We start from the raw sequence: 12,382 nt of genomic DNA on the forward strand, positions 1-12,382 counted from the left end.
AGACCAGGGGCAGGAAGAGGCAGGGTGGTGGCAGGGCCTGAGTGGAAGGGGTGGATTGAGCACCCCCCTGGGTAGAGGGGAAGTCGGTGCCTATGGCCTTCATCATTTGTTCCCAGATGTATACATTATTTTTAGTCGCATTAAAACATATATTGTTTGCTTATGCCCAGTTTATCAAGTGATCCAAATTGCTCTGTATTAGTGATCTGTCTTCTTCCTTATTTATCACTCCCACAATTTTTTTGTCACCTGCAAACTTTATCAGTGATGACTTTTTGTTTTCTTCCAGGTCATTGAGAAAAATGTTGAATAGCATCGGGCCAAAAACATATCTCTGTGGAACCCCAGTAGAAACCAGGGGCGGTTCCAGGCACCAGTGCAGCAAACACGTGCCTGGGGCGGCAAGCCGTGGGGGGCGGCCTGCCAGTCGCTGTGAGGGCGGCAGGCAGGCGGCTTTCGGCAGTATGCCTGCAGGAGGTCCACCGGTCCCGTGGCAATTCGGCAGCGGGGACGCCAATGGCACGGCACTGGCGGACCTCCTGCAGGCATGCCGCCGAAAGCCGCCTGCCTGCCGTGCTTAGGACAGCAAAAAACATAGAGCCGTCCCTGCTAGAAACATACCCATTCAATGGTGAGTCCCCATTTACAATAACATTTTAAGACCTAGCAATTAGCCGGCTTTGAATTCATTTAATGTGTGGCATGTTAATTTTATATCATATAGCTTTGTTTAATCCAAATGTTGTGCGGTACCAAGTCAAATGCATTACAGAAGTCTAAAAGTATATTACATCAACACTCTTACTTTTATCAACCAAACTCGATATCTTTTCATTCACATTACAAGTTAGTTTGACCCAGGTTAACATACATATTTTCCATATACCCATGTTAATTGGTATTAACTATATTACCCTCCTTTAATTCTTTATTAATCGAGTCCTGTAGCAGCTGCTTCATTATTTTGCCCAGAATTGATGTCAGCCTATAATCACCTGGGTCATCCCATTTGGCCGTTTTAAATATTGACACCATATTAGCCTTCTTCCAGTCTTCTGGAACTAATGTAGGAAGGTTGGTTTTAGTGGACCTGAGAAGTTCAATCCAGACTGATTGGACCCAAGGGGAACCAATCCCTATGCCAAAGACCCTTCTTGGAGAATACCCTGCCAGAAGCCTCCTCTCCTTTAAACACACATTTTAAAGTTCAGCAGAACTTATGTCCAAAATGTGATTCCAGCTGCTTTTTTAAAACCTTCCCAGTTCCCAGACAAGAGATGATTTTATGAGGTCCTGTTAGTAATAAATTTGATAGTTTTATAATGGTTTGTTTCTATTATCACGTTTGGACAATCATGAAAAATTCCTGCAGCAATAACAAGGAAGTTCAGGGCTTTAAAAATCATACTGGGAAAAAGAACACTGGATCCCTGGATCCTTTATAAAAGAATGGGCTGGCTCCTGAGAGGGAAAACCGTTGCCTTGGATTTACAGGGAGGGACAGAAAGGATGGATTGCAAAAGTACTACCGAGCTCACCATGCCTGCTCAGCCACCTGTAAGTAACATATAATTTTTGCAGTGGTTAGAAGGAATTGGATACCCCGTTGGTAGCGTGTGTCTTCCAGAAGTATTTCATCAATGCCTGTTAGCTAGTGATTTGATCAAACAAGGAGTTATGTGCAGAGTGTATTTGTCTCAGATGAATCAGCTTGATGTCACACACCTCGATTGAATAGGAGACTGAAGTCTGTCCCCCGGCCATGTTTTTAAACAGCCTGCATTCTTCTAAGAAAGGAAGAAAGCACATTCCCCAGTTAATATCTCCCAATTGCTAAACCAGGATAATGGTATTTACCCTTACTGGGAGGGGGGGCGGAGGGAGAGGAGGGGGAATCTTGTCCCTAGGCTTAGAGAAGATGGTTTGAGGACAGCTCTGTTCAAACAAAAGGTCCAAGTGGTGGGTAGATCAATACAGGTGGGTGGCAAGAGGACAGGTGGGGAGAATGAGAGGGCCGATGGGGAGCAGCTGGGGGAAGTTTGGGCTGAAGCAAACTCCGAACATTTCAATGTATGTATTAAATCTAAGATGCTCTTCACGATGGTAGGGAAGAGCATTGGCAGCATGTCAGCTCAGGGAGGTGAGGCAGATGGCTGAAATGGGGACTTACACATTTTAGACATTGTTTTTAAAATTGAATATCTAAAAATGCATGATTTAAATGAGGGCTGGTACGCACACATTCTAAATATCTTCTCTAGAAATTAAACCTTAACATTTAAATACCTTTCTATAAAGTACACCACTGCCTTCGGTCAGCACTCAGCCCCATCTGGCCTGGGGAAGCCCTTGGCATGCACACCCAGAAGATGCTTATCTTGACTGAATGCACAACCCATTGTATGTTCTGACTTGAGTTTCGCGCAATTTAACGTGAGGCTAGAGAACATACTTCAAATTCAGCTCTGCAAACAAGATTTTTTGGGGGGAGGAATGTTTGGTTTTTGCTTTTGCTACCTCTCTCCAGTTTTGTTCCCCTCATTTAGGGCCTAAGCCTTTAAAACTTTACTCACACTGCTAGTATTTACTCATGAACATAGTCCGCCAAAGTCAGCTGGACTAGTGTGACTGAGAACTACTTATCTGAATAAGGGTTTGCAAGATCAAACCATTTAGTTAAGACTTTACCAGGAACAAGTCTCCTATTTCTGATGTTATCACCACCAGACATACTTTGTAACTGGGAATTATCAATAACACAGGATATTTATTTCTCTTCAGGTTTACAGCTCCATGCCCAAAGTGAGCACAAATCAACAAAGAATCATCCTTGCCTCAGTCATGGTGATTCTCCTGGGCTTCTTCATAGTTGCCGGTGCTTTGGTAGGAGTTTACCTGACCCAAAAACACACAGAAAAGGTGAGTAGAGCAGTCAGTGGGAAGCCTGTGCCATCACTCTTGTTTGTTCAACATGCCTCCGGCAATTTCAGCCACAAACTGTTCTCTGAGATATCAGACCTGGCACAAACATGCATTTCTGTCCCTAATGCACATTTACCAATCCTATCAATAATTCTTAAATGCAAAGTTTTCACCTTACCAGCTCAAACTGTCCATTTCAGACAGCATGACATCATGATCTAGAAATCATCGTGACATCAAGGCACTATTCTTAAACTCAGGTTTATAAACTTCAAAAGGTGTCTGAAAGGGCTCTGATATATATTCATATCAAAGCACGGACTTTTCCAGCTTATCCCTTGGCGGGCGATTTAGCAATGGGTTCCTTGCAATTTGCATGTGTCATTCTAATCAGCCAGCACTATTTATACAGACCCTGCCTTTAATTTAGAAGTTACATCAAGAACTTCCTTCGAAGGTAGGTACTTTTCCCCTATTTACACACACAATATGTACAATTTTATAGAAGTTCTTGATTGTAATAAGTTTGATTGTAGTAGAGTTAAGAAACGAACTAAGATAAATCCAGCTCAGTGCCTGGGGAATTTAGCCATGCAAATTCCTGGGGAATTTAGCCATTCACAGTAAGAGTGGGCAGCCTGGTGCACCACTTTGAAAATTCACCCCCTATTGGCACAGTTAGCCCTCTGATGCGGTCATAGCTCCTGCTGAACTCAACAGAAACCCTATCGGCACAGAGGACGAAATCTGGCTTCTGGCTATAATTTTGCGACCCCTACTGAATTATATTTGCCTCTGGGTGTCTTTTTGTTATTTTTATTCTTGTATTTGTGTGAAATACACTGGGCCAAACTCTACCCTTGGATGCACATGCAGGGTCAGATTGTGTCACTCAAGTGGCTACTTAATGAACTGGCATTAGCAGCAGCCTTTAAAAAAAGCTGATTGTATATCTCCTTTTCTGTACATGGGTGGACTCCCAGCTGCCTCAGGGTACGTTTACACAGCAAAGAAAAACCTGCAGCTGCCCTATGCCAACTGACTCAGCTCCTAGGCTTGGGCTACAGAGCTGTTTCATTGCTGTGTAGACTTCTGGGGCTCTGGGCCTCTCCCACACCACAGAGTCCTAGAGCCTGGGCTCCAGCCCAAGCCCAGAAGTCTACAAGTAATGAAACAGCCTTGCAGCCCGCAAACCTGAGTTGACTGGCAAGGGCCAGCCATGGGTTTTTCTTTGCTGTGTAGACATACCCTCAGAGGCTACGGGTCTTTGGAATGGCTCTTGGCTCACTGCACTTTCACACTTCCCTGACGAATATGCTAGGGTCTACAGATGGTATTTCATACCCTGAAATGTTTCTTTGAGGTCCTTGACATGGTCATCCAGGGAAACAAGGGGGAAGAGGAAGAGCAGACGGCCATGGTAAATGAACGGGAGAACGTGGCCGCTTTCCACATCAAAAGAAAGAAATCCACAGCCACTGTTGTGTACAACTATAACCAAGTAAGTGCAAGCAAATGGGCCGGAAGAGCTGGATTGTACTGGAAAGAGGAAAAGGTTGAGTTCAGATAATCAACAAGCCAGGGCCACTTGTGCTTATGCCAAGAAAGTTCTGCCTTTTCCACTGTGTTCCAGGAATTACAGCAGAGGACCACAATCTTTGCCAATCTGGTCTCTGATAAGCCCTCCCACTAGAATAGGTTCTTCCAGACTACTGTGCAGGAGACAGTAGCTTTTACTTAGGCAGGGAGACCAGGCGGGGCTGTCCCATTCCGTTATTAGTGAACCTATCCTTGGAGCGTGCATGATAAATGGTACAAACAACATTTGGAAAGATCATTAAGTGGTCCGCCGAGACCCTAGCAATTTTCAAGTGGTCCGTGAAAACAAAGTTTGAGAACCACTGGTCTGATCCAAGTCACTAGGATATTCTGTACCTGCCAGAGCACGAGGTAGCCTCTCTCTAACTAATTTTAAACTTTACTGAGCTGAAAATTACACCATCGCTCCTTATCTGAATGGCGCCAGATGGAGGCAGAAATGCTGGATAGACCAATGTTAAACTAAACACCAGTTCATCTAGTTGGCAGACTGCAGTTCAGAGAGAGTTAAACGTAAGTTTGAAACTATTCTAAAACGTACATCCAGGGTTTTATATTTCATTTTGAATTTTCAAGAATGAGCCAATTTTTAAAAAGTCATTATTTTTGCTCAAAAATAAACTACTATTGAATGAAAAGCAGTCTCCTTTTCACTGAAGATCTAAGTGATATTTTCAAAAGTACAAATTTCAAATTTCCTTTCCGAGGAAAACCAGTTGCTGTCAAGACACGTAGAGCCAGATTCTTGACCCCACTAAGGCAAAGCAGGCAATCCAGCCCCTGATCCTTTGTGTAAGGGGGAATTAACAGGTGGACTAAAGCATAGTGGCTCTTCTCCCCCACGCTCAAGCTCCTGGTGTATGGAGAAGAGTTCCCAGAAGAAAAGGGTAGGGTTAGCATATCCCTAAACTTCAGTCATCCCCAGCTGCCTGAGTGGACCCTTGGAGCTGTGGTACTGGGTATAATTTAGTGCAGCATCCAGGTTGCTCTAATGCCAGAAGTTCCAAGATTAGAGGAATGTAAAGGTGGCTTCAAGCTATATTTTCCTCTCTGCTTCTTGTGTCCTAACAGAAAATGTAGCCCTTAAAGTTTAGAATTTGGCTATTCCACAAACATCCACTGAAATTCTAGGTTAAATTATAAATTAATAGAGATATCCTATCTCCTAGAACTGGAAGGGACCTTGAAAGGTCATTGAGTCTAGCCCCCTGCCTTCACTAGCAGGACCAAGTACTGATTTTACCCCAGACCCCCTATGTGGCCCCCTCAAGGATTGAACTCACAACCCTGGGTTTAGCAGGCCAATGCTCAAACCACTGAGCTATCCCTCCTCCCTCCCATTTGTGAAATGGCCCAAAAGAAGAATGGATGACAGCGTTTGCAGTAAACTGTGAAAACTTTTCATAACCTTTGCACACCTTCTCTGCTGGGGGCATAGGCAAGACCAGCCCAGGCATCTCTACTGGGGAAATAAACAAGCTTTTACCCAGGGAAACTTCACAGGTTATCTTGTTGGTCAATGAACACTTTGAACTTTATTTCTCACAAGTGCCTCATACTGATGTTTTGGATGTTTGCTTGTAGGGTCTAATAGGTCTCAGAATCACCAACAGTAAAAAATGTTTCGTGATGAAGATGGATAAACTCAACATACCAAGCTTGGATGAAATTTCCAGAGATCTCCCACATTTTAACGCCAAAGTAAGATTCACAAGTCTGGGCTTTTATCACATTCTTGTATTACTTACTTGTAGACTTTGATTGAAAGCAACGAATTTTAAACCTGGGGTGCCAAACTCCTGGCCTACTTAATGTATTTATCCAGCCTCTCTGAAAGAATCAGATTCGGTAGTATATAAGATTTCATATTTTTAAAGTTATATTTCTAGCCCATATAGCTTGAAAATAAACTTTCAAAATGTAGTAACACTCTCATAGACTGAAGCAGCTCTAAGAGAGATATAAGCTGCTCCAAATTCATCTTGGTGGGTAGTTAACCCTGAAGCCTAATGATCATCTGGGGACAATTTCCAAGTCACCTAAGTGTACAAATTTAGCTAATTTGTGCTCACAATTATATAGGGATACTAAACTGCATGTACAAATGACCAAATAAATGAAGGGAGGAAATGATTCTAAAAGTACCTGGCATCATTTTCCCCACCGAGTAATACTGAATGCAACAGTAACTAGAATATAAGGTTCATATTCTACCCTCAATCATTTGCAAGCCTCCTAGACACAGCAGTGGCCAGTCTGGTTTGGATCCTTGACACTAACTTAATAGACCCAGTCCACAATCTATAACTTAAATTGTACTCTGGCCCCCTCCAAGCTGGACACCCTATTTTAGAACCCACCTTTCCCCTGCAAGTGAGTTTCTGAATTACAGTTGGATACATTGAGTGTACCGGATCTCCCCAGGCAGCTGGTGGAATGGCCAGTACCATACTCTCTAGGATGGCTCTGAATGACACTAGCTGTTTGCTATATAGGGCTCAAATCAGAAACTCAAAATAGCTGTCTACAAATGTGCTTTCAAAGGCGTTTTTCCCATTAAATAGAGAGCTGCTGCACTCTCTGCTGCTACCAAGAGATTCTGCTCTTGGCATACTTGGACACAAAATTCTCTCACCTCAGCCTCTTAGGGTACATCTACGCTGCTTTTTAAAACCTGTGGCAGTGAGTGTCAGGGCCTGGGTCTACAGACATGCAGTGCAGACATGCCCTTACTTTCATGGCCCTTTTATGTCCCCTCCCTCTGACAGAACCTAGGGATAATGTTAGAGATGGATTGTTGAACTGCAGTCCCTGGGATGTCTGACTTCGGGGGTGGGAGAGGGGAGCTGGATGAGTCTCATAGGACTCACAGTGGTCTCAATCATCCACCAAGGTTCCGCTTACAGTTCAATAGATTACTTCTCATTTTAAAAATCTGTAAAAAACTGACCGAGGCACCTGTCCTGCCCTGCAGGGGAAGGTATCCCCTGGTAGCTAGGGTCACGAGATCAAATTGCTGAGTGGCAGCCCAATGTTCTGCATTTGGCTTGATGTCATGGTCATGGGTGTGAAAGGTAGTTCTTGTGACTTTGAGAGAGATTTACTTCTCTAGGTAACAAAACTGTGCTCCACAGCTGCTATAGGAAAGCTACAGAACATTTCCACTGACTAGAGCTCTACTTGGTTTCTTGCTTGCTGGTATCAAGCACCAGTGCTTGTACCTTGCTCATATGAAGAGCTAGACTGTGGCAACTTCTTTTCCAGCAGGTCTCTGGAGACAAAATGTCTTACAACTTCACAGAGGCAGAACCGGCTGACCGTACTACACTGGGAACAACTCTGAATATTCTCTGCAGCGACATCCCCATCTACTGGGCTCTGCCTGTGAGTGTTAGTTTCCTTTTCATTTTAGATTCATTTGGAGAGGGGCAAAAGCCTAAGTCAAAACTCTCCTATCTGAGTCAATCAATGTGGCTTCCCTCCTTCCCCGACTTACTATGCATGCAGCTTCCGGGGCATTTCAGTGGAGTCAGAAAAGGAGATAATTCCATCTCTGAAGCCAAAGTGGAAGAATGTATCAATGATAAACCATCCAATCACACCCTAACCTGCCACTGCTAAGCAGAATGTCATGATTTGGGGGTTCAGCACACTCAGTGCCTGGACATTCACTCTGCAAAATCATCATGTCATAACCTACCTGATTCAAACCTGTCTCAGGAGAGAAGGTGCTCCCTTGTTCAACTAGCACTCTCTTTCCACCCACACCCCACGGGTAGGCACACAAAGCATGGGCTCCTCTGAGCTGGTGTCACAAGGTGATGATGTTTGTGTCATAAGGTTAACATGCTCCTGTAGCAACACAGTTGATGGGAAGTGGGGCATCACCACACCATGTGGCTAGAACCAGAATCCAATCCTACTCCAAAGAGTCAAAAGCTTAGTTCAGTACTGCCCATAACACTTTGGCTTTGAAGAGGTGGGTGTAAGTGAGCTGAATATGCCTAAAGCAAAGCCTCATGTGGACTGACATTTTGGGAGAGTTGCATCATTTATCCAGAGCAGAAAGGGTTCAGTGAGGAGCCTGGATAGCCCAGGATGCTGATAAGAAGCTGATCTAGGGTGGATGGCCTGCTCAATCATAATTCTGATAGGGGTTCCATCTTGTAAGGCTCACAGGGTATGAAAATCATCCTAAATTGCCAAGGGAGCTGATGCAAAGTCATAGTACAAGACTGGGAGGTATGAAGACAGCAGTTAAGATAAGCAAAGACTGAAGTCTCATTCTCAGTAGGCAGGATGAATAGGCCTTAAAGGGAGGTGAATTAGACATTTGGAGAGTGAATGATTTGCATCTGGCGGGTTAGAGTTGCTCCATCCCATTATTTTTGTGACCTGTTCTTGCAAGTTATTAAAAGCATCCCACATTTTCCTTGGGGCCAATATGTTTCTTTGCCCTGCCCTGGCTATGTAATAGCATACCCCACTCAATCACGCCAATGATCTGATCACTATCCAGGAGGTCAAGGTTTAAAAGTTCTAGGCTGTGATTCAGACATTGGATTTCAGTTTGCATCCAAACTACTTAACCTCCCTGCTTCTGGATCCGAGTATGAGGAATGGGTTTGGTATTCATCCAGTGGATCACATGTAACACTTCTTGTCACTATCTTACCTTGAAAGCACAATCTTGAAAATAAGTTTTGTGACTCACCCCGCAAATTTGTTTTTTGAAAGGTAGTCAGATTTAATGTTGTTTACAGTAATTCAGCCATGCTCCATCACTTTATATGAATAACCAGGTACAGCAAAATGGAAACAGTCGGTAGGAGTTCTTTGAGTTTCTGAGTTTTTCCTTTGTTTCGCCCCCAGCGCAAGATCCAAGGAAACCGCAGCAGTTCTGCTCCTTTTGGCTCCCCATGGTGTTTCTTTAGCTCTTTGTGCTTGTGCTTTTGATCTGAAATCTCAAGTTACTGTGTGAATTATGCCTACTTGTCAGCACAGACCGCAGAGTCTTGGATGAGGCAAGCATCAGAATAAAAACAATTTTACAACTTTTTGTACTGGGGTAATATATCAGATCCCCCATGTGTTTCAGAAAACCCTTCACAACTGGACAATGCCATCCTGCAATATGTAGATCAGATACTGCTTCCAAAGCTTTGACACAAACATTTTGGAGACTGTAGGAAATAAGATTACTGCAAAATAGGGAAAAACAAATCCAGTATGGGAGGGAATAAGCAGGAAATTAACACTCTCTAGAGAGGAATGCCCCTCAGCCCTGAAGGCTTCGTCACCAGTTTCTATAAAAGATGCTCTGACATCTGACATCAAACCATACAAGAAAAATTCACCAAAGTTTTTGAGAGATTAAACAAAGCAAAAAACTACTTCTGTCCCCAAGAAACATAGCAAAGCTCATTAAGGCTCAGAATCATAACTATCCCCAGAGCAGGAAGACTTTCAGTTTTCTGCAGACCAATATCCAACATTAACAATCTGAAGACAGCACTGTTTGTCTAATGCAGGAGAAACTATCTCCACTATTGCAAACTCCCACCCATTATAGATTTTGGCACCTGAAGGACAAGCTCTCACTATGAGAGAAGCTCCTTCATTCCTATGATTTTCAGGGCTGCCCTGTGGCAGCAGCAGCTCTTCTCTAACTGCCCTCCCTTCCCCGCCTCCAGCTAACCCCAGCCATTATCGTCTGCCCATGATCTGCCACTGCTCTACCCAGGGTTGTAGGAGGTGGGGGAAGAGCTATTGGATTTCTGGCAGAGATGTGGGACACAGGGGGGAGTCAGGGAAGTGCTGCTTCTTGGAAAATTCCAGTGTTTTTACTGTAACATTATTAATTACATGAATGATTAAGTTATGTATAGAAAGTCATGATAGTGTTATTTTGAACATTTTGAAGTGTTAATGGCTAACCCTGGTTAAAATCCTATTGTAAAAGGGGCAAGTCAGTTTTAACACATTAATTGTTTGAGAACTATTTTCCTAGTGTAGATGTGGCTAATGTTTCAATACCTACCACTCTCTTTTGTTGACCAAAAAGGAATCATTAAATGCCACTTCTTCATATGAAACAGAAACATTGCTTGAGACAGATTGCTATGTCATGGATTCACATGTGTGGGTTATGCTCTGGCCTTTAAACTGGCTGCCAGGGTTAACCCTGTAGTGTGCCAAACCTCCAAGGGTCACCCTTTTCCATAAGGATAGGCCATGTGGCTTCAACATCTCCAAGACAAGGTCTTCAGGCTCCAGCACTCCTTGTTTCTCGCTATGCAAGTACTGTACAGCGAGTCTGACTAAGGTAGGCTCCTGTTCAGAGACTTTTTTACTCCCTTTAGGGGCCAATGCAAATCAATATTTGCAGCGATTCAAAGCAGACTTTTTCAAAACAGGGTAGATTCACATACTACTATTAGGAAGATTACTGATTCACAAACCTAAAGTCATCTCTCAGACGGAATGAGGGGAAGAAGCAAGCGTCCTGAATATCTTAAAATAAGTTTCTTAAGTTCCTAATTTATACTGTTTTTAAATATTTAAGGAACCTAAAAAATTGTTATAGGCTCCTCAAAGAGGAAATGGTATTATCCATATCACAGTGTACCAAAACTTAAAAAATAAAAAGCTTTTCATTTTACTGAGAAAAATCAGACTAGAAGACTAAAGAAGACATTTTAGTTCTAGTATGATAAGTAATACTACATTTTTACATATTCAACAAATGTCATATCATTTGTTCAAAATGATTCCATTGTTCATGTTGCTGTTTGCAAGGACAAGGTTGCATATAGTTACTTAATGTAAGCGCTTGGCCCACATACTGAAGTAGGAGATATTTAAACAAAGTATAATCACTTTGTAAGGACTGAAATGTTTAATTTTATTTAAGAACTACATATCCTTAATTAACACACGCATCTAAAACAAACGGTAGCATGAGGAATGTTGCTAGAACTCCTTTACTTCAGTACTGTAGAAGACAATGCCATTACCACTTAGGGTGACCAGACAGCAAATGTGAAAAATCGGGATTGGGGGGGGGGGGGTAATAGGAGCCTATATAAGAAAAAGACCCCAAAATCAGGACTGTCCCTATAAAATCGGGACATCTGGTCACCCTATTACCACTGCTAGCACAGCAGGTCCTGCAATTACCACAGCCTAAGCAAATGCTGTTTGCAAGGTATTGTTTATATTACTTTTTCACCCATTTAATCAGTCACCGACTTCAGAATGCAATGGCCACACACGGTGCTTTCCAAGTACTCTTACTGCCACACTCCTGCATTTTGCATGGTTTTTGTAGCAACCCTTCTGGTCTCAAAGCTTGCATAGGATTTACATCCAACCCTCTATAGGTACTGTAGTGAGAGGCCTGCACTGAGTTTCCCTGGTTTCTCGTCCCTCCACAGCCTGGCCAGAAGGGCGCTGGGGAGCCTTGCCCAGGTTTCTGCGAGAACTAGGCCTGAGTTATTTGTTTTCACACCCAACACGGCAGGCAGCAACTCCCCATGGGGAGGATGACTGGAGAATGGCTGGGTCCCCCAGGCAGCCCTAGAGGGACCCCAGCCAGGCAAGGGCCCAAGCCCTGAAGCAGCAGCACCCAGGCGCCTCCTGAGCCCCCAAGAAACAGACAGAGACATCAACCCCCAGCTCACCCTGACCCAGCTTCCTACCACACTGATAGGTAACTGACTAACACCGCTCAGGCCCGCCACGGCTTCTTTTATATAGCCCATGAAACATCGCGATAAGACAGAGGGCGCGAGGAGAGCTGGTTAGTGCCGAGCCGGAGTTCTCGCGGTATTTCCCCATACCTACCGCAGCGGGTATGGCC

At 43.7% G+C, this 12,382-nt stretch overlaps 1 protein-coding gene across 1 annotated transcript; it reads left to right on the forward strand.

Annotated features, from left to right (window-relative positions):
• The first annotated feature begins 2,787 nt into the window (after positions 1–2,787).
• On the forward strand, positions 2,788–9,477 carry LOC128849159 (pulmonary surfactant-associated protein C-like). Its single transcript, XM_054049541.1, has 5 exons — positions 2,788–2,919; positions 4,286–4,423; positions 6,106–6,222; positions 7,786–7,905; positions 9,394–9,477. The coding sequence occupies exons 1-5, from the start codon at positions 2,794–2,796 to the stop codon at positions 9,475–9,477; spliced, it is 585 nt and encodes a 194-aa protein (XP_053905516.1). The 5' UTR covers positions 2,788–2,793.
• Positions 9,478–12,382: the final 2,905 nt, after the last annotated feature.

Source organism: Malaclemys terrapin, chromosome 15, assembly GCF_027887155.1.
Source record: "Malaclemys terrapin pileata isolate rMalTer1 chromosome 15, rMalTer1.hap1, whole genome shotgun sequence".
NCBI classification, from domain to species: Eukaryota; Metazoa; Chordata; order Testudines; family Emydidae; genus Malaclemys; species Malaclemys terrapin.